We start from the raw sequence: 24209 nt of genomic DNA, 5'->3' as shown, positions 1-24209 counted from the left end.
GATCGTACCTTGCAGCTTGCTTGTCTGAGATCTGAGACTTGTGTGATGTTGCGGCGAGAAGTGCATGTTTAGAGCTTAGCGCGCGGCTCGTCGTTATGCATGAACCTTTTATTTCCTGAGGATGCTTCAGCCTCCTAATCGAAAGACCACGTGCTGAGTGAGTTCGGGCCGCCGTGAAGAGCCGAGGCTGGACATGAAAGCATGTCAGTGCCTTTCGGTGAAATTCACATGCACAATTTATCCCATGAGCTTTACGACGACCCTTCGCAACTGGAGGACAGGAAATATGTACGTCTATTCCTTGCTTCCCAAACATGCACAATCATCTTGCCGTCACGACAATTTGTCTCTGAAAATATGTGATTCCACGATACGAGGCTTGTACCTACTTGTTCGGGAGTCGTCAAACTAGCGCAACGGTCCTCCTACGCGATTCGTCGCACGTGCAGCACGTGAAACCGTGGGTCCCGCTCAACTGCGCTGCGGGCGGCTGCTCGCTCCCAATCTTCATATTTGCGTACGAGGCTCGACAGATTGAGTCGTACTTGAATAGAGACGCGAGAGCTTAGGTGGGCGGGAGTTGAGCTTTACGATAAGTGGCCGGAGACTTGAGGCATTGCGTGAATCCACATCAGCAGTACAGTTCGCGATACTAGTTTGAACATTGGAAAAGGCCGAACCATCTGTCTCTGGACGGTGTGTCTAAGCCTCAAGATGTTCCTCAGGCGTACAACGTCTAAACCCACGTTCGCAGGCGTAGACATTTCGGCGTCTCTATGGTGCGCTAACTCTTCCACGAATCACACGTCCTCTTCGCCACGAGTCAAAACACACCCACCTCATGATAGGTGACAGGTCTCTACATGCATTGCCGCTACAGCACGCACGGCCAGCGTATTTTTGGTCAAGGGCCTCGATTCGATGGTGGGACGCCACATCCCCAGTTCTGTGGCGCCATGTCTGTCCCCGTCGCCGTTCCCCCTTTATCAGCCATGTTAATGCGGTTCGCCGATCAAAGCTTGATTCCACTGCCGCTTTGGGAGGCCTGCCAGCGCGGGGGGTGTGACTGCCAGTGTCAAGTTTGGGTTTTGAGACGGCGCCATGTTGTCATTGTCATGCTGCCTTGGAGCCAGAGGCTTCCACTTTTTCGCCCGCTCGTCTCATCTCGTATGATGCGAGATGGTACTCGGATCTTGAATCGCATGCGACCAGAGCCGCAATGCTAGCTCCCAGATGCATACCCTCCGCTCAATGCCGAATCCTCAGGCTCGGTATTTGTCACGCCGCCAACTGCAGGGCCCGTATCACTGAGGGCTTCTGCCTGGCCAGTGGGGTTGTGATGCTCGCGATGCCTGGAGATGAAGTTCATGCGATATGGCAATCACGCCAGGGCGTGGGTACCAGTGCCAGGCTGCTGGGTCCCCGGGCGCTGCGCGGGCGAGCAGATGCCTGGCGTCCGCATGAAGTCGCAATGTCGCTGTCTTGCGCTGCCGTCGGAGGCTCTACACATCGGGCAGGGCTGACATCGTCATGTGCTTCTAGCGCAGATCTGAGCGGCTGGTCCGTGGGGCAACGTTCAGGAACCAGGAACGATGGCGAGTGGAAGGCTGCCGAGTCAAGCGGACTCCAACGAGCCGAGAAGAAGCGCACCGCGCAGGCTGGCGTTGACGCTTAGAGGCTTTCCTGAACGGGTGCTTGCCCACATGCACGCAGCGCTCGCCAAAGCACGTGCCCTTCTGCAACTCCCAGGGCTGCTCTCGCGTACCAGCGCGTCCTGACTCGCAGCACATCGTCCCTGCGCCCGAGGCCCGCAAAGAACGTCATGGCCCGTCATCCGCTCTTGCTGGGTCACCACCCACGCGCATGGATTTGCAGCCCGGCTGGAAGTCCTTGCGCGCATGATTTTCATATTGCAGCGGCGTATGCCATGGAGTGGCAAGCGAGATTGAGTCGGAGCCTCCGACGAGGGCGAGAAGATGGGATGCGTGGGCGGGCCGCACTATGCGATCATCGACGCGCTGTTGACGTGTATACTTGGGGCGATTCAGTAGGAGTTAGGGCCGATAGGTTTGTAGGATCGGGCCAGTCTTGATGTGAGCGCACATGGCAGTCCTGCTTACAGATATTCGAGTGGAAGGCAGGCCGAGTGCAAGCTCGACCAAATCAACCCAGAAAGCAGCTCGACGGAATTGAGGCTGAAGCGGGGTACTACAGGGAGACGGACCGATTGCTACTGTGTGCTTCCATCAGCTCGGAGTGGTCCAGTATACGCTAGAAGAGGGGTTACTGGAATCTAATGCCACAGTACCAATCATTATTGCAGCAAGACAGCTATGAGCTCCTAGTTACAAACCTTGAATTCTTGGGTGGCGTGAAGGAGAACAGCCAGAGCACCAAGATTATGGAATGCTTACATGCTCTTGGTCGGATTTCAAAGCAATGACATCCAGCCGCAGTAGCAGACTACGAAGTTCCACTGGACACTCAATGAAGAATAGTATCTCGCGGGCGAGGGTAAATAGAAAGCGAGCGTCAACATATCTAATGGAGACTTTCACATTTGTAAGGGTACTGACCCATCTTCTGAGAATTGAGCCACCAAGATGTCGCATCTTCAATACTACGCGTACGTGATCGGCCTTCATCAGGACTGAAGTCTAAGCATCAGCACAGTTACAAGGGCGTCGGCGAGCGAAATCTTGAGCACCATGGATATCAGCAAGCGGTACGGGTGGGCGACCGTATCGAATGCGCTGGACAAGGTAGCCTGCAGTCCTCGTTCCCCATCCTTTCTTCCATTTGACTATCCCACCTTCTTTTGCAACCCCCTAAATGTGTCAGGCGGCTGGGACCCTTCAACCGGTGCCTACAACACCGACATCAAAGCCCAAATCGAGCAGGCTTTTGCCAACGTGGATTTGAACCTGCGGGATGCCGGCGGGAAAGGGTGGGATCAGGTCTTCCGAGTGAATAGTTATCATGTGCCGCTGAACAACGAAGCGTTGGGAGCGATGACGAAGGCGTTCAAGAAGTGGATGCCAGGGCACTCACCGATCTGGACCTGTGTGGGGGTGCAGAGATTGGGTGAGGATGATATGAGGGTTGAGATTGAGGTTGTGGCTCACGATCCGCAATGAGTGCACAAGACCAAGGCAGGAGTCTGGGTGAGGTGTGTTACCCCAGCATAGGCAATACATAGGCTGCTTGTGATCAGCCCTATTGTCCTAATACTTTATGTAGGCGTGAGGAGACTGGAGCCATCACTCTGAGTCGTCGTCACATCTACGGTCACACCAGTATGGCAAACTTAGTACCCGAATATTATCTTGCTCCAACTTGGGAAATTCCTCGACATTGCTCGATCAAGCTAAGCAACATTATCTCGTCCATCAAGCAACCTCAGCGACCACTTGCGAACATTCATCCCCCTGACTACATTACGACGAGCCACAAAACTTCGCTTACTTGTTGCAAACGTAAGATGAGCTCCAAAGATGTCTCGATCATCACATCGTTCTTGAGCTTCATGGGTGTGGGCACCGATGCTGGGGCGAACAGAGGCAAAAGGTCAGATACCCTAAGGAGCGGCTGTATGAGTGCATATTAAGCTGACCGACGTAGCAACATGCAAAACCTTGGATCCGACTATTTTGACACTGCCCAATCTGAACCAATGGACATGTAACTCCAAAATTGCATCAAAACTGACACGGTCCGCGCGTTCCTCGATCACTCAACGATCATTCAAAGGCCAATTACGTCGTGACGGGCATCAAGATTGCGAAAGGTGCGGGAGCGGAAACCCAAGCTTCAGATACTGTGGGAGCCATGCTCGGCTTGCAGGTTGATGGCATGATTCTGAGCGTTGGAGCGGTTCCAATCCGTGTTGGCCCTCGAATTGCGACAGGAACATCCTCTAGGACTGCTGTATCTTGGGCAATCAGTAATAAAACTGTCCTCGCGTATAGATTGAGCAAAGTCCATGTTGGTCGAGCAGGTGCCGTCAAGCCTGAAGAAGAGTATCGGAAAGGCGCGCTGTTCGATCGCGAGACGAGCTCCACCGAGGATCCATATTACGCAATTGCTGGCAACGTGGTATCTTCTCCAGAGTTTGAGGATTGGTTTTGCCGAAGTGTGACAGCCATGTGCCCACGCTATCCCACTGCTGGACTAGAGAAACCGAGCTTGAGCTTCTTTCGTGCACTCGAACCTTTGGCGTTCAAGATTCTGGTGCGCTTCCTTTATTGTCCCGAATGATATATAGCTTCCTCTATACTGTTCTGAGTTGAAGTCTTGTCCTCACGGTCAAACATCTTATCTGGATGGAGGCTGACATTGAAGTAATGATAATCACCACGTGGCTCTCTGGCAAGTGCATGGAGAACAACTCTTATGGTTGTACTTCGTTTGAGCAGCTTTGCATAATTTCAATAGGTCTAGCCTGACATAACTCAATAGGAACCTGACTATGCTGGCTGCTATAGGGTTGGCGTAAGAGGTTGCAGATCTCAGCTGTTGTAAGCCTGGCTTCTCGATCTTTCGAAGTACGTGTTCAGGCCAGGAGTGCCCCACTGCTTCGTCCATTGCCGCAAAGTTGAACATGTGGTCTCTGACTGTGGGGTTGAAGAAGGAACTATTTCCTTGAGAATCCGTAGAATGAACGCAGCAGATATCTTCGTAACGGGCGGGTTATGCACGGTCACAATTGGCCTTCCAATTGGATGCAGCTGCGAATCTCAGTGTCTTTGTGGAGATCGCGTCCTCGATTACAGTTTCTAGTTCACTGTAGTCAGGTATCTGTCGTGTCGGGAATCCCAGTGAGACCGATTTAATATCCACGCCCCAGCTATTAGAAGCATGTTTAATAGCCTAAGGGCAAATTCAGAGTCTTGTCGAAAGAGTGCTCCGGGGTCGATTGAATACCTTAGCTACAACCTCTGGGTTTGGTTCGCCCTCATCTGCAGCTTTGGCAACATACAACTCAACGTGTGGACAGTAGTAAAGCAGTAGGCCTGTCGTATACAGTTCTATAATCTTTACCCCAAATAATGTATGCAGCGCGTCTACGAGGGCAATTGGAAATGCGCGGGAGATAGGAGTTGATGACTAGGTGGAATAAGATTTCGCTCTTGAAAACCAAATCGAGCACTATGAGTATTGTATTCATGCTTCTATTTCTGGTACGAACTCTATCTCCCTTGCAATATATGCACGTTGGCTATCCTCCCCGAAACTTAGCACGTAGATCTGCGTAGGACTGCTAGATTGCAGACCAAGATGTCGCCCCATCCTGTATTTTGTCAGGACCGGAGGACAGCATTGACGAATCGCAAAACAGTACGCAGATTTTCATTTTGTGCAGAGACTAACCTTCTTACTCATCCATGAATTCTACCCGTGAAGCGAGCAAGGACGTACACATACCAAAGCAGCAGAGTTATTCGATATTATTGAAGATGAAGAAATAATATCAGGAGCGACGTTGCGAGGTTGCTTTCGCCGGATTTACAGGACTATCGCGACTCAGAAATCATTGAGACACTGCTTGCTCGACTTATCTTCTCCAAGATAGGCTGGCGCAGAAGAAATCTTTTTCGGCAATCACAGTGCGCAAGGGATCCATTGAAAGAATGGAAACCGGCCCCAAAGCCTGCGATCCAACCTAATGCACATAGGAAACTGATTGAGACCCTGGGCATGGAAGAAGGCCTTCAAGAAACGAACAATGGAAACCTGATGGTCATCCCGCAGCACGTTGAAGCGAGAACGGCAGCACCCACCGCAACCACGCTTAGCCCCGAGAAGTACAGAAAAGCCTCATTTCCTTCAACTGCTAGCAGACCGAAGATAGTTGATTTGCGCAATCATGACAACTTTAACCAATCCATAAAGAGAAACAAGAGCTACGAAAAGACACATAGACGAGCACACTGGTCACGCTCATTGTGATGGTCCCGAGGAGGAGGAAACAGAAAAGGCCGAAAGCGAGTTTGGAGATGATCTAACAAGGTATTGGGGATCTCTCAACAGTGGGTCAATCACAGTGATGTGTCCAATGTATTTCTCCGCCCTCACGTGATAATATTGGATACAGAATCCTGGAAGTAAATCAATCAAAACTTAGGCCACTGCATTGTTCATCGCGAGGACACTTGAAAACGGAGAAAAAGAGAATGCTAATTGTGCTGCTTCAAAGGACATGTTAGAGCCGATCTAGAGTCATACGCATGGCTGTTTGAAGGCTGCGAACAACCTAGTGAGCTTAATAAATATACCAGAGACTGTATAAAGCATATGGAGAGATATACGCTACGATGGAGATGCAAAGTAAAGTTATTAGCCCCCTGGAAATGTCCCAATCGCCTTTTCTCCACCAACCTCACGGCATCATAGATAGCATAGCACAGTGCGCACCCTCTCAAGTCGCAATAACAACCAAAATTGACTTTCCGGCTATACAAATCAAGTCCTAGGTATCATATATAAAGCACTCCAACCCGAACCTGAACCCTCGTCGCGGATCCCCACGTCCTACCGCGATCAACCCAACATGGTGAACCAATTTGACATATACTGGAACCAGCGCCCAAACACCGCCCGCCTAACCGATCGCCGCAGTGATATCTTCCGTCCTGAAAGAGTCCCCGCTCCGTGCTAATGCTACGCTGTATATGGCCATGAGTGCCGCAAACTTCAATGTGATGAACAAAGGAAACAAGGAAAATGTATGTGTTATGCAGAAGCATGGTGAGATGATCGAACTCGAGCTCGCGGGTAGGCGCGGTCATGGATGCCAGACCGACTAGATCTTCCTCCGGACCGTGAACTTGCGTGAGACTGTTGCCGAGGGGAGGGCTTCCGCGAATTTGTCGCGCGCTGTGAGTGGATTAGCATTTTTTCTGTGTCTGGGGATAAAAAGGGTGAACGTACTCTCCTGGCTATCAAACGAAATAATCATATCATCGTGCTCCCCGGGGTATTCAATTTGATCCAGGCAGACAAACCGCCTCTTCATACCAGCCCAGCCGGTAAGTCTCCCCTCTTCCTTGCCCATCTTGCCTTCTCCCTTGCGCTCCTCAACAGGCAGTGCGAACTTGCAGTCCACGAGACGGACCGAGGCCTTCCCACCCTTGTCTGTCTTCTGGAACTCGTCTTGCGGCTTGAGTTGGAAGTTCATGGCGTCGGCGTGGGAGAATTCTTCGAAGAAGGCGAGGAGTTGGATGATGTTGTCTTGCTCGACGATCTGGATGCGAATCGTATTTGCGGTCCATTGCTTGTAGATTGGAACGACCATGCGGCGGCGAGCGATGGACAGAGTAGAGGCGATACTGCTCTTGTTAATAACGGGGCAGATAGAGAAGAAGTGCGCGCAATGCTCACCCATCAAAACGAACCGAGAACCCGGTGACGGCAAGTTGGAAAGCGTGCAGGTCCTGATATGAGGCGAACGTTAGTCGTCTTATGGTGGAAGCGTTTATGAGGGTTCTGAGCAAGTCGGCAAGTGCATCCGGTATATCTTTCTCTGAACGCGAGGCATCAATTGCAATGGCCATGTCGCGCTGCGGATTTCTGAGGAAGGTGAGTTCTGGAGTGCCGGAAGTTGGTAGCCGAACAAGCAACTCTCCGGTGTCTAAACTAGTCAGTGGAATCTCACAAATGCTGAATCGATCTACTTACCAAGGTTCATGCGGTCGGAAAAGACACCAGCGCTGTGTCTGCACAAGATCCTCAGGCTTTCACTCATAACCGTCGGTGCAGACTCCAGACCGAAGATATCCGGATCCTGATTCATCGTCTTCGCTTCGAGCCACTGTAATTTGTTCAAAACATTGCTTCCGCTTTGACTGAAGCCTTCTGCTGGGTCTGCGCTCTCAATGTTGTATGCTTTCAAAGGGACTTGAGCAAACATCTTCTCGGATTCACCGGTGTTCAAGGAGGTTAGAAGCCCAAAGATGTGATTCCGCTCTTTGCCCTCATTGAACACCGCGCGCATGGTGCAAACCTTTATTCTCTTGTCCGGCATTTCCTCCTTGAATCGGATTACCATCGAAGGAGCTTGATCAGGCTCGGTTGTATATGCAAAATTCAATGGTTCTGGCTTTGTGCCTGCCTCGTGGGTTACGAAACCAACGGTACGATTCCTGGGATGTGTGACCATCACCACGCGGTACCCGCGGTGAAGCTTCCTCTTGCCTGTTCCTTCGCTGCTACGATCGAATTTCTCAAAAAGAAGCAATTTGCTGCCTCTGACGGGCTCCGCTGGGAATACTCCGGGATTGGTCGGATCCTTGTAGATACCTTCGCGGAGCATCATAACGCATGAAGTGCGCTCGTCGCTTCGTTCGCGGAGAGCGCTGTCAACGCGGTTTGTGTGGTCGACAATGTTCCAAAGGCTTCGGAAATCGGTTTCAGTTAGTTCGACGTTCAGGACAAACCCGTGACGAAGCTGCAGTGCAAAGCTATGGCTCTTCGCTCTCCAGGAAACATCTTTCCAAGTGGCACCGAGATCTGCAGACGGCCCTACCATAATATTGGCGAGCTCATTCTGGCTACTGATCGCAAGTCTGACACTGAAAGTCTCACGTGATCTCAGTACAGAAACAACGACTGGGAAGGGAGCACGATCGGTATTCAGGTCTTCTGTCGACATAGAAACTTGGGCAAACATCCTGAAATAGCAAAAGTCCGTTTTTGTGTCTGAAACGGGCATGAACTTCATAGGATTTATGCGCGGCTGCGCGCCATCGGCAACGATCAGCTTAGCAGAAGCGTAGGAAAGAACGCTGGCCGCGTCTGGAGCGAATTTGGGATACGTCTCCCAGATGTCTTGCTGCTGCCCCTGTATGAGAGCCTGCGTAGGTGGCATACTCTGATGCCTTTTCATGGATCCCAATAGCATCTTCAGGGCCCCTAGAACAGCGTCATGTGTCTCATCCATTTCTGCACGGGGCTCGTCCCCGGTAGCTCTGGCTGTATTGGCTTGCGAACCCATTTGTTGATCTCCGGACTTGGCTAGCTTGGGGTGGTTAGCGAAGACTTCAGTGAGTATCCACCAGGTTTTGGCGAGATCGACGTGCGCTTGGATAAGGCGTTCCGGCTGCTGTTCTCCAGACCTAGATCGGCTCCTAATGGCAGTCTCCATTGCCGCACGTCCTTTCAAGAACCACCAACTTGCAACACGCAACCACACAGTAGGTGAATGATCGTAAATCTGCCCGTTAAGCTGTGCCATTAGTTGGAAAACGCCACGCATATGTTCCACTCGCTCGCCGAAGTCAAGAAATGCGCCTTCCGCCTGGGATTTGGTATCTGAGCGGCCTAAAGTTGAGGTAGCCGTATCTTGGCGTGGTCGAAGAGGGACCTGACTCGTGGGAAGGGCGGGCGATTGGACTGGCATCTCACGGTGTGGTGGTGGCGCTGGCGGTTCCTCTGCTCGCGGTGGAGATATGACGGCCTGTCGCTCAAACTGCGGGGGAGTTGGTACTATAGATGTCTGACTTTGGGCGGAGAAGGATGGTTTTTCAAGGGTAGAAGGGGTTTGTTGTATCGACGTAGTTGTGGCTGCAGAGTATGGTACGTATTGTGGTGTACGGGATGCCGCCGAGGGCTGACCAGAAGAGGAAGAGGAAGGGCGAGGATCTGTGTCTAGCGGGAAGGTTCCAGGAGGCATCGGACTCCGTCCAGGAGACGGCCCGCGAGCCCTCGATCTGTGGGGATCTTCTGCGTCTAGTGCGCGCTGGGGCGACTCTGGGGGTGGCACGGGCTCGCGTGTTGCAAATCGCGGTGGTGTTTTGCCAGCAAGCGTGGTGACTGTCGTTGGCGGCGTTCCCACTACGAACCCACTGGACTGCACGGAGCCTGGCTGGAACGAACTAGCACTGGACCCAGAGTCGCTTTTCGCATGGTCGGCGGCTCTTTGTTGAGCTTCATGCAACGCTTTACCCTCATCTGCCCGCATCTTTTGTATGACTCGTGCGGAAAAAGAATTAGGGTCGGCGGGTTCGCTCTGTAGATAGCGTTCTGCCAGCAAAGCCTTTGCGTCGATTGGTGACTCAGCTTCGGCCGCCTTCACCTCTGGCAATCGCGGGATTGCGGGCATTGGCTCGTTGTCAGAGTCTCCAGCATGCTCGCTCCATCCCGTCTGCGTTCGCGACAACGTTTTCGGCCTAAAATCCTCCTCTTCCTCTTGCATTGGCGGAAGTTCTGGCGCCTTTTTCGACAGCACCGGTGAAATGTTCTCACCATTGCTGTCGAACGAGTAGGCAGAGTCCATGCTAGGCCTTCTCGGGTCATTGGTCTGCGCTTCGGAGTCCTGGACGTCGAACCCGGTGGGTGCTCTCGTCAACGGCTTTGGTCGCTGACCCAAACCCATCGTACCCATACCTTTGGCAGGCTCAGGCGGCGGGCTTGCGTGCGTGTTGATGCTGCCCACCTCGAGCTTCTGCCGCAATGGCGGAGACAGCTCACCGCCGCTGGTTAGCGTTCTTGTGACGATGCCTCTCTGCGCAGCCTGCGCATTCTGGCTGCCCAGCGCGTCGAATTTGGGGCTGCGTGCGCCGAGGCCGATGTCGTCCTGGTGCGATTGCGTGGCCAGCTTCTCCGCGTCTGAGACGCTGTTCGACTTCCTGCGGTTGTACACGGTGATTGACGGCTCCTCGCACTCATCACCACCCTCGCCGATGACAATGGGCTGGGTGCGCACGAACGACACGGTGAGGCCCTTCTTGCGCGTGCCCTTCCTCAACCCTCCGTTCTTGCCCGCTGCGCTGTTGAGTACATCGCTCGAGGAAGGCCATCGTTGCGCGCTGACGACGTCTATTTTGGGCCGGCTTGAGTGTAGAAAGGCTTGTGCGGCGGCTTCGGCTTGTTTCTGGGCTTGTGCCCGCTCGGTGGAGGGCTTGAGGAAGCTGGAGGCTTGTAGTTAGCATGATGCACGCTGGGGGAGTTACAACACGAAAACCACTGCAAACAGGGCACGGGGGTCGCGTACTCGTTCACATCGTCGTTCAACTTGAACGACGTCTGCGTTTTGGGCTTGGGGTCCTCTGGTGGAGAGTCTCCCGCGTGGTCCTTGGCGAACAGCTTGGCCTTCCACCTGCCCTTGAATGCGTCGACCATTGCGACGTCTGCCTGCAGCCGAGCGATTTGTGTTTCGCGGTGCAGTCTCTACTGGCCCCCGGGGCTGGTTGTGGGAGGGTGGAAGGAAATGGGGCACGCGACAACGGGGCTGCTGGGCGTGAACGTGGACGTGGGGAGGGGTGGAAGCGGTTGAGCGGTATCTCTAACGGTGCACCACTCCTGAAACCAAGCGAGGTCCGCCAATCAGTGCTGGGTTTGGCGGCAGCACAGCGCCCTGACTGTGTGTATGCTGTGTGCTGCGCTGCGGGCAAGAAGGTGGGATCGTCGACCTGCTTGGTTGCCAGGGATATCGAGGTAGCAATGCGACCCTTAGCCTCAGGCGGAGACGGAAGTGCAGCTAGTCAGTGGGTGGGACAAGCGGACCGGCGTCTCACCACGCTTGTCATTCACCGTGATTCGGTCGCGAGATGTAAAGAACGAGCACGATACCGCTCAAAGAGCAGTGTTCCTGCGGATATGCGTGGAAGCGACGTTTGCGCGCCGCCCGTTGTCCAAGCCATGGCAGTCAGACTGACCCCGCCATCTCAGAATGCGATGTCTCTAACAAATGCACAATGCAACGTCGCCACTGTTTCACGCGGGCCGATGACTAACAGACCCTGGAATATACACAGAAACTATGGAGAAAGGGTCCTCCCGCGACCAAAGCCGCATGCGCGCCGTTGTTGCAAGCTGAGATGATGACGTGCGTGCTTCCGTGACCGTCCACGCCCCATCATTCGCTTGTGCCTGGCATCTTCAGCGTGCTCCAAAGACCGCGCGGGTTCTCCTGACGCCAGCGAAAATAGCAAAAGGAGGCGGGTGGACGCAGTCTGAGATAAGACTATCTAGCTAAGTCCCCAATACACCCTCGAACTGTGCCACACGTGAGCGTCCGTCGAGAGATATCCCGAGGCTGTCGATAGCACGGTCCATACCCCATCTAGCCCCATGCAGCGCTTACAGCAAACCTTGGCATCTACCTTGACCTTCCCAACGTGTCGACAGACGTGAGCGTTCGATGCTCGCAAATATGCCATGACTCTCAAGACAGCAATTGGACGTGGCTGAGATCAGCAATAAATCGCAATTGATTTCCACAAGCAAGGCAGCGGGAATTGCGAACTGCATCCCATCGACACTCCGTAAAGCTAGTCGATTGTACTAACCGTGCATCGTTAGCAATCGTGTGTTGCCAAGACCTGAAAACCACGAGCCTAGTCGGGTCCACGCGCTTAAACCGCAGCTTGTAAAGACTTTCGTACGAAAATTCAGAAAGACGTCTACAGTGGTCCACTAGAGGCCATTTGCAGCGGAGCTAGGTTATGGGTTCCCCTGCTGTGATAAGCGCGAAGGAACTCCCGGTAGCCACGAAAAGGCAACCAGCACTAATCGTAGTGAAGAAACACCGAAAGCATGAGCAGGTACAGCGGGTATGCACCGTTTTGTCGGTATACTATGCCACGTGGAGACGACTCCGGGGATGCTGACAGGTCTGAAGAGCGTGCCGTGCCGAAAGCGGGATCCACGGCTCGTTCAGTGTCATGGTGACCAGGCAATTCGACAGAGGAACATGAATTGTTGCAAGGTGCTGCGACATTTGAATTTTCCATTCTTCACGAAGGGCAACTTCCTACACGCTCAGTACAGACACACAAGCTGCAGGCCTGTCACGGTGACACAGCACACTCGGACCCGATCCTTTGTGGCTGCAGTAGTGCCTATTAGAGCGAGTGTAACGATGGCAAGTTGCCCTAAGGACTTGCTCAAGTATGAACATGCAGCGCATATGAAAGCAATGTGGTTCACATAGCAGCCCCGGGCGTTGCGCAACATGTCTGCGTTGTCCGTGATCACGAGCCAGCAGCCTGGGGCTTCTTGACTGAGCCCAGGTACCCCGAACAGGTGTTTGGCTTGTCCAGATGGAGCCGCAAGACGTGAATATGGTATCGCAAATGGGCACATGACCGCCGTTCGATGCGTGCTGATCACGTTCGTCTTGCATGGTGAGGGGTTCTTTTGCAGAGAGTTGGCAGTTGCAGTGCAGCTGGATGACGCCAACGCCAACCGTCTGGCCAACTTGGAAGCAACCGAACCAACCACTCATCCCGCACGTCGCTACACAGCGAGTATTATTGTCAACCTGCACTCTGTCCATACGCGGAATCACGACCCCAAAGTCCCACGCCTGGGACTGCTATCGTGATTGGGCGGCATCGATCCTTCCGCATTGCGCAAGCGCGACCATCGTCCTGCGAGTCCAACCTGAACCTGTCTCTTCCCGCTGCGCGCACTCCAGCTCTCCCCACCACCACGAACCCAGCGCAACCCACTGCGAGGATCCGGATATCGCACATCATCATCTCGACGACGACATATCGACTTGTCGCCATTGCCGTCGCCATCGCCGTCGCCATCGCTACAGCCCTGCCAGCGCAGAATCGCGGCTGACGGACACCTGCGTCACCTCCGCCCACGCCTCCTGCAAGCCCGCACGTTGCGCCTCAACCGCTCCTTCGCACGCATCCTCGCACGCCCAGTTTTCAAGTCGCATGCACCGCCGCTCTGTTGATTTGCGCGCGTAGGGGATGGCGCTGAAGTCCAGAGGGCTGGCAACCATCGCATCCTGACCCGCCACGCGCTCAGCCGTCCCGTCATAAGAATGTCCGAATCGCCCTCGAACGCTTATGCTTTGCTCGAATCCTCGTTTACCGCATCCCCCAACCTCCGCGCCCATAAGCCGCTTCCGCGCCGAAGCGACGACCACCGCAGGCTTGAACCTGCTGCATCCAAGGAACACACGCTGTGGCAAGACGATGAGACCGAGTCGCAGGCCAGCAGCGAGCTTCCAACCCCGTCACCTCTGGTGCCTCCAGCTGTAGCTCCTAACGGAGCAGAGAGTGGACTCCCGCCAACGCCGCCTTCGAATTCGCAAGACGGGCTACCTGCGACCGATTACAGCCCTCCACCCCATGTAGACGGCGTGGTCGCCTCGCTGACGTCGCGCAAATCGACTCTGAGTACCCCTGTTAACCAGCGCAGCCCTCCCACGCCTGATCCTAGTCCACCAAGAAAAGCCACCGCATCCATGACGACGCCTGAGCGCCCTCTTCCTTTTACATATCCCTCGTCCCGCGCCGAATCTTTTACGACTGCCAGAGAAGAACCAATCTCGTCCGAAGCGGAGAGCCGATCGAGCACCCCGCTGGGCCCGCGGTTGAGCGTTGTGGAAGAGGACCGGGGGTTAGGGCTGGCATTTGAGCGCGAGGACGATGCCAATACTCCGAAAAATACCGTCGTTGAGGCCCCGCTCGACACTGCGTCAAAGAAATTGGAAAGCGGGCTGAATGGCCAGGGTGACCTGGATGTGGAGGACGTACCAAATCGGGAATGGGACACAAATCTGATGCGGAATGTGACTGTGCGCAGAAAGCGAAACGCAAAGCCGTCACCAAAGAAGCCGGATGCTCCTAGGCCTACATCTCCAGCTGTATCCCCTATAGCCGCATCGACGCCGCGGCGCAGCTCCAGTCTTCGCGAGCGGGTCGAGGCGAGCAGGCGCAGTCCGCACACATCTTCCGTCGAGAACTTTGCCAAGGCAATCAATTGGCCGATCGAAGTTGTGGATGCACGGACTAGCGAACCTGATCAGAAGCGCTTCTCCGCCTCGTCCATGTCATCAACTGTAGTGGAGGCAATGGTCGTTATCACACCTCCAAAACCACAAAGACGGCATACTCTGCGTCATTCCGGAAAGAACCTGGCTTACAGGCGCGATGCAGACTCACCCACAGAAAACGGATCGACCATTTACTCCCGGACATCTATCCGGCCCGACGACGTGCCGCTGCATCGACTTCTCCACAAAAAAGCAAGCATCAACGACAGGAGGAATCGCATCAGTTCCGATTCTGCTACCATGTACGACCGCACGGCCACGCCAGCATCTCTCCGACAGCGTGCAGAAGAAAGCGCAGCGGTCACTCTAGCCCATCAACGATCGATCAAGAGCGTGCTGCAACCGGCGGCCGATATCATGAGCCGGTCAAACTCGGTAACCCGAAATGCATCTTCCCTAAATGCCCACAAACGGATCGCATCTGCACCTGAGGCTGTCACACGCACACGTACTCCCTCTATATCGCGTAGCACGTTCAACATATCACCACCCGCAAGCCCTAGTCCCAAACGCGAACGGAAAATATCGTCAAGGCTAGCGCATGTAGAAGCAGCCCTGCCGTCCTCGCCTGTCGAGAATGTGCACGACCTTCTGCTTCCAAAACTGATCCGTAAAAAATCACCGACATGTAAAAACATAGCACCCCACGCAACGCCTGATGTCAACAAATCTCTACCTGAGATTCCGTTGGAGCTCCCCATTCAGCATACGGATGACCTCGGAACCGAAAAATGTGAGGTACACGACCCGGATCAGCAGGACACCCGTCCTTCGTCTGCCATGCTCGACAGAGTGCGCCATTTGCTAGCGTCCGATGGAACTCCACAACCTACAGCCGCTGAATCACCGCGTGTGCAGGAAACTCCGAAAACACATGTCTCATCCAACGAGGCGTCGCCGAATGCGCGACGAGGATCAGTGTCTACACGTGGACGTTCGGAAGAAAGACGACGAAGCTCATTTAGCCAGGATCGCACCTCGAACTCACGAGACGCCATTCCGCGACCCAGCTTAGACGGTCTTCATTCAGAAGAACATCCTCGAGCCAGCCGTGAACGACACTCTTTTCACACCGACGAGAACGGTCGCGTAAGCTTCGATAGATCCACTTCAAGGACCGATGAACACGCCATGGCTCGTCATCTTTTCTCACAGACGACACCTTTCTCGCAATTCTCTGACACACCCATCGAGGTCAGCGAAGCAACAGCTGTAAGCATCTATCCCCACAACAACAATTCTGTAACGGTTGTGCAACAATTCGCGCGAGCAAGTCAAGAACCTGAAGCGCATCATTATATTGCGAATGAAGCGCATTTCGCGATACCTGACGTAGAAGAGCTCGAAGAACCTTCCACACCACCTTTCTTTGACGCGAGCGAAGGCCCGCAGACGGAGCTTTCGAAGCCAACTTTCACCTTTGAACCTTCCACTCCGCCCATGCAGATCGATCTCCCTACTTTTACGGCGGTTGACTCGCCGCTCAAGAATCCTCGCACGGCACCGGAGCCGCCTGTCATAAAATTCATTCCGCCCACCCCCGCTGAAGAACTAGAAAGGCAACTTGTTCCAGCCCCGCCAGGCCCCCCAAAGCGGTCTGACTCGCATCCACAACGTCGCCTCTCGTTGAAACAACGCGCACGCCGCTATTCAGACAACTTCATATCACCCTTCCTAGCCCGTGCGTCTAGCATGCGCGGTCGGTCTGCTAGCGTCTCACATCACGGTCATGGCCAGCTTCAAATACCTTCAGTCAACGACGAAGACGGCAGTCTGCATCCATTCTGGCGCCCGCGCGGCTTTTGGGATGACTTTGACGATAGTGAGTCCGAAAGTGATGATGACATCCTGCCGCCCGGTGGAGACACGAGCGACATAGAAGACTCAGATTCTGAGCCGCCCTCGCCACGAAAGAGAGTAGGCGCTCTTAGCAGGCGGCTGACGAACAAAGTCAAGAAACCCAATGGTTTCCTGATCGGCAACTCTCTCGGTGTCGAAAGATCCGGCAGCAACAGGCGGAAGCCACAAATCAATCTCCCTTCACGTAGCATGTCGGATCGCTGGACCAAACGCGAAGCCCCTAAGATCCTCATTCAACCGCCCACATTCCCTTTTCGCCGCGCACAGTCTGCGCGCGTCCAGAAACGACCGTCTGGCGCATCGATGGCGTCGTCTAGCACGCAGACGCTGGAACGACCTAGACGCCGCACCGACCGCGGCACATGGCGACAGGGCAAGACAATCCCCGGCTTGAAGAACATGCAGGTCCAGTACATTGGCCTGAGCGGCGTGAAAGAACGGTTCCGAGAGCGGAGGGCGGAGAGAAGGCGAGAAGCGCTCAGGAAGAGCATCGGTGGGAGGTGGTACGTCGAGCCTGGAACGCCGGGTGGGACGCATGTTCATACCTAGCGCCAGTTCATGGCGCGTTCATTATTTTTCGACTTTTGAGCAATGTTGGTGTACAGCATTTGGTCTGCGGTTTTTGTTTTTTTGCGAAAGGAATGGATTCATGAGTATATGATGTCACGGCTGGCTCTGTTCTGTTCTGTTCTGTTCTGTTACGCTACGCTACGCTATGTTTGGCACCCTTTTTTCTTCTACATACATTCTGTTTGAGCGCCCGGTGGGGATTGTATAATACGGTTTTTGACATGGGGATGGGTAAGTAGGTGCGTGGTAGCTGGTCCTCATTAGAGTGGAGGAAGGGGGTAGCGGAGATGAATGAATGATGCGTCATGATCATGGCTATCCTTTTTTGCATTGTGTTGGTTGATGCTTGCTCTACGTTACTAAGACAAAAGTTTGAGTACTATGGGCCTACGTATCGCCTACCCTGTGAGAGTACACTGTGATCAGCCATTTGTGCGAGTACTGTATGCTGAAGTTGAATGCCCCACCGGTTCTACACAATCCATGACTTCATTAGAAGCTTTTCGCTTACTGAGACGTGCAAGCGAGCATTACTCAACATTAGAGGGGATGCCGTGAGTCAGGATTAGAAGCACTGATAAACCCCATCCGTGACCGTCCGAGCACAGCATGTAGACCACGCGGGAACGGCTTGATAATGCCTTCATGACCATCCTTGGTTTGGTCTTCAACGCGAGTGGGATCAAAGTCCTGTTGCAGATCTTGCCTACTGTATCCGAGCGTCTCGTCCGAGCACGGACAGCGTCGGTTCACACATCACGTATAATGTATGGCTCTACGGGCCGACGCTCAAGGGTTCGCGTGGGGTCCTTACCGCTGCTGACCACCGCCGCAAAACACTACAAGTTCTCTCAGCCAGTGCAGAGGTGAAAGCTGTCGGTAAGCACGCGGTCATATGATCTCCAAGCATCTTCACCGGACCCTGCGGCTCGAGAGAATGAGCCGCTCCACGACACGAAAAAGTATACCAGTACTACGACTCTACATATAAATGCTTACTGTAGGCAAGCTCGTATCGACACGTGTGGCTCCAGTGAGACTACTCGCAGACGGACTGCGCACTAGCGGACCCTGCATTGGATTACGACCGAGTCATTTCCATCCAGCAACAGTCAGTGCCCGTCATGCTGGTATAGGGAGGAACTTCCAAGGCGGCAGGGAGCAGGTACGGACCTCGAGTGCACCCACGCCAGCCAAGTGGCCGAGGACAGGCTTCGTGATGTGGGCTTTTTGGCCCCAATTGTGGGTGTGTCGTACGTTTCAAATGCGGCGGAAACGATCAATAGCTCTGCCCCACCGCGCTAGTAGTGATGTCATCGGCCAGACCCTGCATTAGATCCGCGCGCCGCCAAAATTGATGTGGGAGTAGGAAATCCTAAGAGCACGCAGAGCAGTGATGAGCTTCTTTCTGCGGTAAAGTGCACAGTCGGCGGTGACGCGCGAAGAGGTTCTTGACGGGGCTGGCCTATCGCTTGAACGGACGGCAGCAGCGTCGGGCAGCGAGATGTCGGCTGTAAGTAGTTTCGCATGGTGGCGCCATGGCCGGCGTCTACCACAGTAGCGTGTGTTGAGGGACCTCTAGCAGCAGCAGCTGAGGCACTCACGATAGAGAACCTTGGAAGCTGTGCCGGAGAAGCCGCCCGCCGCGCACCGCCGGCATCGCAAGCAGAGGGCGTGCGAGCTTGTTGGCGTGGCAGACCCGACACCGCGAAAAGCACAGCACATATTATCTCCAAGCGGGACCCCTAGACCTGGCTGTCTCTCCTACCTTTGTCCGGCTTGTACTTTTTGCCTTTTCTGCGCCGTTTGCCGACAGCACCAGCAAGCACCAGCATCAGCATCACGACCCGGCGGCCATACGTGGAATCCATTGACCGACTGCATACCGCCCACGAAGCCCTGCCAGCGATCACAACCATCCGCGACCAAGACTACATCTCTGTGTACCCAGCGCCATACCAACCAGCCATCGACCCTTGCACAGCGCTACGGGCCAACTGCAAGATCTCCCGTCGGCGAAACACACACCGTCATCTTCGTGCTCAGTCCACACGTCCACGACGTAACACGGCATACTGCTCCCGTAAGCGAGCACTGAAGTGGGCTTTCACGCGAGAACGACGGCGAGCGTATGCTCTTCCAGCGCGACCGAGGCGCAAACGCAGACCGACGCAGGGGCAGCAGGATGGCTGTGATTGAGGTGAGTGACGGCCAGCTCCAGACCGCGCATCATTCCATTCCATTCCATTCCACTGCACGGCGCATGGGCAATCTCGGAGCGGCAGGGGCAGCACTCCCGCGGGCTCGCACACGGAAGTGAGCTGTTTAACTGATGGCGTAGGCTGGACGCAGTGGGCGCGCGTCTGGGTATGATGTCGAGCGCAGCGTCATCGGGCACGGGCCGCGGGCAATGACGCAGGACCCCAGAACACCTTGTTCTGGCGGCCAACGTCGCCAGGGCGCTGCATCTGCATGACCTCGACGAGTTCCCAAGCGTGTTTCTGCTGCCCGTTCTTGCCATCTCAACTGCCACTCCGCCCTGCCTGCTCCGGACTGCTTCAGTGCCTCCGCTAGCTCTCTTTCACAGCGCCTCTTTGAGCGCTACCCCGCCCTCCACCTCCCAAAATTCCCTACACACCCCCAAACGGCACGCACACGACTAAGATGGCCGCAATACAGAACTTTAAGAACTTCCTGCGCCATGGCAAACAGGCGCGGGGGACCGCCGCCCACGGCGAGCCCACCACCAACGTGTCCAACGTCCACGCACAACATCAACCCCAGCGCCATAACAACCACCCAGAGCCCCACCATGCTGGCATCAGCGAGCCTGCCATGCACCAGGCACAGAAGGAGCACGTCGTCGCGCCCCACGGCGACTTCTCCGCCGGCGCCGTCGACAACCGCAACATCGCCGCAAAGGCCGGCAACGTAGCAGCCGACCGCGCGGGCGACAAGCAGAAGCAGCAGGCCGCTGCCGCTGCTGGCACAAAGAACAGAGATATCGACCCCACCGTGCTCGAGCGTATCGTCGCCGAAGAGCGTGAAGCCAAGGGCAAGCTGCCCAAGTATCCCGGCCTCGAGCGCTGGACGCTCGTCGAGAAGATGGGCGACGGCGCCTTCAGCAACGTCTACCGCGCACGCGACAACAACGGCCAACACGGCGAGGTCGCCATCAAGGTCGTCCGCAAGTTCGAGATGAACTCCAGCCAGGTTAGTGTTCCCCCGGTGGAACTGTCCCTTCATGCCCCATGCCCTTTTTGTCTTCATCCCCGTCCCCGTGTCACGAAGCTTCGGTTGGTGTGAGAGTGAGTAGCAGTTACCAACACATGGTTTCGATGTAGGGCGATAACCATATGCATCCGGACTTCAAAAAGGCACCAAAAACGGTCGAGGTGCGCATACTACACGAGTCTCATGCGCGGTCCCGGCAGCATCAGCCTCTCCCAGCATGTGGTTAGAGAGGCAGACACTGACGTAATGACCTACAGAGAGCGAACATTCTCAAAGAGGTGCAGATAATGCGCCAGCTGGACCACCCCAACATCGTCAAGCTCATCGACTTCTCCGAGTCTCGCCAATACTACTATCTCGTCCTGGAGTTGTGCCCTGGAGGCGAGCTTTTCCACCAAATCGTCCGCCTGACCTACTTCAGCGAGGACCTATCACGGCACGTCATCCAGCAGGTGGCCAAAGCGTTACAGTATCTGCACGAAGAGGCAGGTGTTGTCCATCGGTATGTTTCCAGCCAGTTTTACCCGCCAAGGCCTCCATTTACTGACGTCATGCTCCAGTGACATCAAGCCAGAGAACCTTCTATTCTACCCCACCCCCTTTGTCCCCACCCGCAACCCGAAGCCGCGGGGCCCTGATGACGAGGACAAGGCGGATGAGGGTGAGTTCGTCAAGGGTGTAGGTGCTGGCGGTATTGGTCTGATCAAGATTGCGGATTTCGGTCTGTCAAAGGTCATCTGGGACAGCCAGACTATGACGCCATGTGGCACAGTCGGTTACACTGCCCCTGAGATCGTAAAGGATGAGCGGTATTCCAAGAGTGTTGACATGTGGGCACTGGGATGCGTCTTGTACACACTTCTTTGCGGTTTCCCGCCATTCTACGATGAGTCGATTCAGACGCTTACCGAGAAGGTCGCACGCGGCCAGTATACCTTCCTGTCACCGTGGTGGGACGACATCTCCAAGCCTGCTCAGGACCTGGTTTCACATCTCTTGACCGTTGACCCCGAAAAGCGATACGACATCAACCAGTTCCTGAATCACCCCTGGATGCGGGAAGCGGATGAACTTACATACGCAGCACACGACGCACCACCGCTAGCCACCCCGGCACTTCGCGAAAAGCAGGCTTCGTATGAGGGAGGAAGCGGTGGAGACCCTATGCGACAGAACTTTGCTTACCTAGAGTCACCGGGGGCGAGGCGGATGGACTTCCGTTCTCCAGGTGCTGTCAACCTGCGAGAAGTGTTTGACGTTGGGTACGCGGTGCACCGACAAGAAGAGGAGGGCAAGAGGAGAAAGAACTTCAAGCAAGGCTACCGGGGCGCAAACGCCATCAACTCTCTCAACGCACTTGACGAGGACGAGGATGATGAGTTCACGGCCGAGTCGGTTCCGTACGACGCATCACAACAACACCCTCCGGCGAAGCTGCCCAAGTCGCAAGCATCAGACGTCTCCGCCATGGAGCAGAAGATGCGCAACACATCCCTATCCGCCGCCGCCCAAGCACGGCAAACCGCCGCACCGGTACGTCAAGAGCGCGGCTACGGCCAGCACTCGCCCGCCGTCGCCGCCGCCGCCAAGCGCCAGGTCAAGAACAAGGGCGCCTTCGAGCTCAGCCTGGACAACGCCACGCTGCTCGGCCGAAGACACAAGAAGCCTGAGCCCAGCGGCCTCCGCGAGCAGCTCTCGACATGACAACCAGCCCTCAGCAGGGATTGGTAATGTTGACGTTTTTGCTCGTTCATGAAAGATGCATGGGATATGATGGGCGGCGTTTGAGAACTTTTCCTTTCAGTGCCGTGTCAGTCGGACTTTCTTAGGCTCGATTGGGGGCGGCTTTTCATATCCCTTTTCTTGTTTGTCCTGGTCCAGTCAGAGTCTCCACTTGTGGTTATGGCATATTGCGAATGTTTGTCGTTTTGGCAGAGGGCTTGGCAGGGAAAGCATCATGTAGGCCTGTTACTGTTAGAGAGCATGCGGAGCTTGTTAGCTAGACAATTTGTCGGTGTAGCTGCATGCTGGCTAGGTCATAGCGGAATGCATAATTATCTTGGAAGACCTTGTTCACTTTGCATGAAGCCTTTTGAGACTGTGAGGAGAGAAGAGTGGGACTTGGGCATGGCTTCAATGCTTCCGTCTGTGCTGGACCGTGTAGTAGGTCGAAGACTACCTCAACTCACGTCCTGAACACCACAAGACCAAGCACCACGCCCAGGACTCCAAATCCTGTTACCTGGGCCAACTCCCGCAACCAGCACCGCACTCTACACAGACCGTACGTCAACAGGGACACATGGTCGGCCCTGTTGGCGCTCCGTGCATCTGCCACTCCCTCCGCCTCCATCGCGCTCGCCATTTCCACGTCCACCAGCAGTTGCAGCTCTCGATCCTAGTCTACGCTGCTGTTGTCGTCATCGTGCGTGTCCTTGCCCTGTTTGGCGGCATCGTCTTTTCCTGCGTGGGGGTGTGAGTCGAGTCGAGTCGCGCTACCCTTTCGTATGTAGAAAGCTCGAACCGAACCAGAGCGGTGGAAAGGACGCAAACTCACCCTTGTCCTTGTGCAAGAGCTTTGTCAGCTTCATCACGCTGCTGGACAGCTTGTTCTTCGCGGACTTGGTGAAGGGCGCTGCGGCGGGTTCGAGCGCGGGCATGTCGTCGGCGCTGTCTTCGTCAAGGGGTGGGGTTCGGGGTGGAGGTATCGGGTGTGGTTGTGGTTGTGTTTGTGGCGGGGGAGGACGCAGCGCCAGATGTGCGCGCTTGAACAGCGCATTGCGGTACATTTCGTGGATGCGGAGGTGCGTCGCCTCGCCCGGGGTCGGGGGCAGCGGCCAGTGGTGCCTCGCAATATGGTGACTGTCCAGCATTTCTTGTCAGCGTTGCTTCCCACTTCCATCCGTCCCCAAGCACACATCCCATCCCGTCAAACAGGCGGCCCTCCCCCAACTTACCAAACCCTCATCTCCACCGCCCCACCCCCCCTCTCCAGCTTCTCCACCTCCTGCACAATGAAAGCACCCACAGGCTCCAGCCGCTCCCGCAACAGCTGCAGGTGGCTCTTCATAGAGGGAAAGTACGCGCGCATGTTCGGTGTCGGTGCCGCGCTCGCGGTGGACAGGCGCAGCTTCTCGAGCTGCGTCTTCATGGGCGCGAGGAAGGCTTCTGTCACGGGGTCCGGGTCGGGGTAGGGCGGTGGTTGCATGGCGTCGATTTCGGGGCGTATGGCTGCGGTGTCAGGCTTGTCGTCTGAAGTTGGGTTTTGAGGTGATGTTGGAGCGAGTGTCGCGGACTCTGGCGGTGACGGTGGTGAAGGGGCAGCCGGGCTGGGACTGCGACTGGGACTGTCCAGCGGGCTGTCCGGCGGAGACGATAGCGATGAGATTGAAGAGACAGAACCGGGTGAGGCCATAGCAGGTGAAGCCATGGTAGCGAGCGTGTTGAGCGCGTCGCCTTTTACTAAGACTGCGCTTCCACAGATCGCCGGGTCCGGAACCGACACCACGGGCTCGCTCTTTCCCTTTTGCACGAGCAGGGAAGGCACGCCGCGGGGTTGGTGGGGAGTCGGTCTGAGTGTGGTGAAGTCGTGGGCATCTGTCGTGCGTGTTTTACGTTTGGGTTTGGATTTTGTGGATGCAGAAACCGACGTCTCGTGCGCGGGCTCATCGAGTTTAGGATCTGGGTCTGCTGCGAAGGTCCACCGCACGGCGCTGTCCCACATCTTGCGGAGGGGGGTCTTCATGCA

General features: G+C 55.2%; 8 protein-coding genes across 8 annotated transcripts; 6 read left to right on the top strand and 2 right to left on the bottom strand.

Moving 5' to 3' along the window:
• Window positions 1–2603: 2603 nt before the first annotated feature.
• CC84DRAFT_1098572 (endoribonuclease L-PSP) lies at window positions 2604–3137 on the top strand (the record flags this gene model as incomplete). The annotated part of the gene is made up of 3 exons (XM_018174776.1): window positions 2604–2626; window positions 2674–2762; window positions 2842–3137. 3 exons carry the CDS (start codon window positions 2604–2606, stop codon window positions 3135–3137), a joined length of 408 nt encoding a protein of 135 aa, XP_018032692.1.
• An 81-nt stretch (window positions 3138–3218) lies between these two features.
• Window positions 3219–3748, top strand: CC84DRAFT_1009118 (uncharacterized protein). The gene is made up of 2 exons (XM_018173356.1): window positions 3219–3567; window positions 3622–3748. Exons 1-2 carry the CDS (start codon window positions 3299–3301, stop codon window positions 3683–3685), a joined length of 333 nt encoding a protein of 110 aa, XP_018032691.1. The 5' UTR covers window positions 3219–3298; the 3' UTR covers window positions 3686–3748.
• An 80-nt stretch (window positions 3749–3828) lies between these two features.
• On the top strand, window positions 3829–4598 carry CC84DRAFT_1179249 (uncharacterized protein; the record flags this gene model as incomplete). The annotated part of the gene is made up of 2 exons (XM_018180400.1): window positions 3829–4230; window positions 4485–4598. The coding sequence occupies 2 exons, from the start codon at window positions 3829–3831 to the stop codon at window positions 4596–4598; spliced, it is 516 nt and encodes a 171-aa protein (XP_018032690.1).
• Window positions 4599–5277: 679 nt separating this feature from the next.
• On the top strand, window positions 5278–5949 carry CC84DRAFT_1179248 (uncharacterized protein; the record flags this gene model as incomplete). The annotated part of the gene is made up of 2 exons (XM_018180399.1): window positions 5278–5337; window positions 5569–5949. The coding sequence occupies 2 exons, from the start codon at window positions 5278–5280 to the stop codon at window positions 5947–5949; spliced, it is 441 nt and encodes a 146-aa protein (XP_018032689.1).
• Window positions 5950–6440: 491 nt separating this feature from the next.
• CC84DRAFT_1167389 (uncharacterized protein) lies at window positions 6441–11510 on the bottom strand. Its single transcript, XM_018179173.1, has 5 exons — window positions 10991–11510; window positions 7678–10907; window positions 7381–7630; window positions 6931–7328; window positions 6441–6876 (listed from the first exon to the last, which is right to left on the bottom strand). Exons 1-5 carry the CDS (start codon window positions 11116–11118, stop codon window positions 6803–6805), a joined length of 4080 nt encoding a protein of 1359 aa, XP_018032688.1. The 5' UTR covers window positions 11119–11510; the 3' UTR covers window positions 6441–6802.
• Window positions 11511–13528: 2018 nt separating this feature from the next.
• CC84DRAFT_1009214 (uncharacterized protein) lies at window positions 13529–17283 on the top strand. The gene has a single exon (XM_018173357.1). It carries the CDS (start codon window positions 13781–13783, stop codon window positions 17204–17206), a length of 3426 nt encoding a protein of 1141 aa, XP_018032687.1. The 5' UTR covers window positions 13529–13780; the 3' UTR covers window positions 17207–17283.
• A 2472-nt stretch (window positions 17284–19755) lies between these two features.
• CC84DRAFT_1008816 (calcium/calmodulin-dependent protein kinase-like protein) lies at window positions 19756–22264 on the top strand. Its single transcript, XM_018173353.1, has 4 exons — window positions 19756–20440; window positions 20572–20622; window positions 20719–20963; window positions 21022–22264. The coding sequence occupies exons 1-4, from the start codon at window positions 19892–19894 to the stop codon at window positions 22163–22165; spliced, it is 1989 nt and encodes a 662-aa protein (XP_018032686.1). The 5' UTR covers window positions 19756–19891; the 3' UTR covers window positions 22166–22264.
• A 595-nt stretch (window positions 22265–22859) lies between these two features.
• Window positions 22860–24185, bottom strand: CC84DRAFT_1220661 (uncharacterized protein; the record flags this gene model as incomplete). Its single annotated transcript, XM_018183187.1, has 3 exons — window positions 22860–22924; window positions 23019–23323; window positions 23419–24185. 3 exons carry the CDS (start codon window positions 24183–24185, stop codon window positions 22860–22862), a joined length of 1137 nt encoding a protein of 378 aa, XP_018032685.1.
• Window positions 24186–24209: the final 24 nt, after the last annotated feature.

This window comes from Paraphaeosphaeria sporulosa (assembly GCF_001642045.1).
Source record: "Paraphaeosphaeria sporulosa strain AP3s5-JAC2a unplaced genomic scaffold CC84scaffold_9, whole genome shotgun sequence".
NCBI lineage: Eukaryota > Fungi > Ascomycota > Dothideomycetes > Pleosporales > Didymosphaeriaceae > Paraphaeosphaeria > Paraphaeosphaeria sporulosa.
The sequence above is the reverse complement of the archived record's forward strand: the minus strand, read 5'-3'. Positions and strand labels throughout refer to the sequence as shown.

Coding starts and splice junctions, on each gene's coding strand:
- CC84DRAFT_1009118 (XM_018173356.1), top strand. CDS start 3,299: ATGGCAAACTTAGTACCCGAATATTATCTTGCTCCAACTTGGGAAATT. Junction 3,568..3,621: donor GGGGCGAACAGAGGCAAAAG/GTCAGATACCCT, acceptor TGACCGACGTAG/CAACATGCAAAACCTTGGAT.
- CC84DRAFT_1167389 (XM_018179173.1), bottom strand. CDS start 11,118: ATGGTCGACGCATTCAAGGGCAGGTGGAAGGCCAAGCTGTTCGCCAAG. Junction 7,631..7,677: donor TTCCGACCGCATGAACCTTG/GTAAGTAGATCG, acceptor TGACTAGTTTAG/ACACCGGAGAGTTGCTTGTT. Junction 7,329..7,380: donor TTCTCGGTTCGTTTTGATGG/GTGAGCATTGCG, acceptor TAACAAGAGCAG/TATCGCCTCTACTCTGTCCA.
- CC84DRAFT_1009214 (XM_018173357.1), top strand. CDS start 13,781: ATGTCCGAATCGCCCTCGAACGCTTATGCTTTGCTCGAATCCTCGTTT.
- CC84DRAFT_1008816 (XM_018173353.1), top strand. CDS start 19,892: ATGGCCGCAATACAGAACTTTAAGAACTTCCTGCGCCATGGCAAACAG. Junction 20,623..20,718: donor AGGCACCAAAAACGGTCGAG/GTGCGCATACTA, acceptor AATGACCTACAG/AGAGCGAACATTCTCAAAGA. Junction 20,964..21,021: donor GAGGCAGGTGTTGTCCATCG/GTATGTTTCCAG, acceptor GTCATGCTCCAG/TGACATCAAGCCAGAGAACC.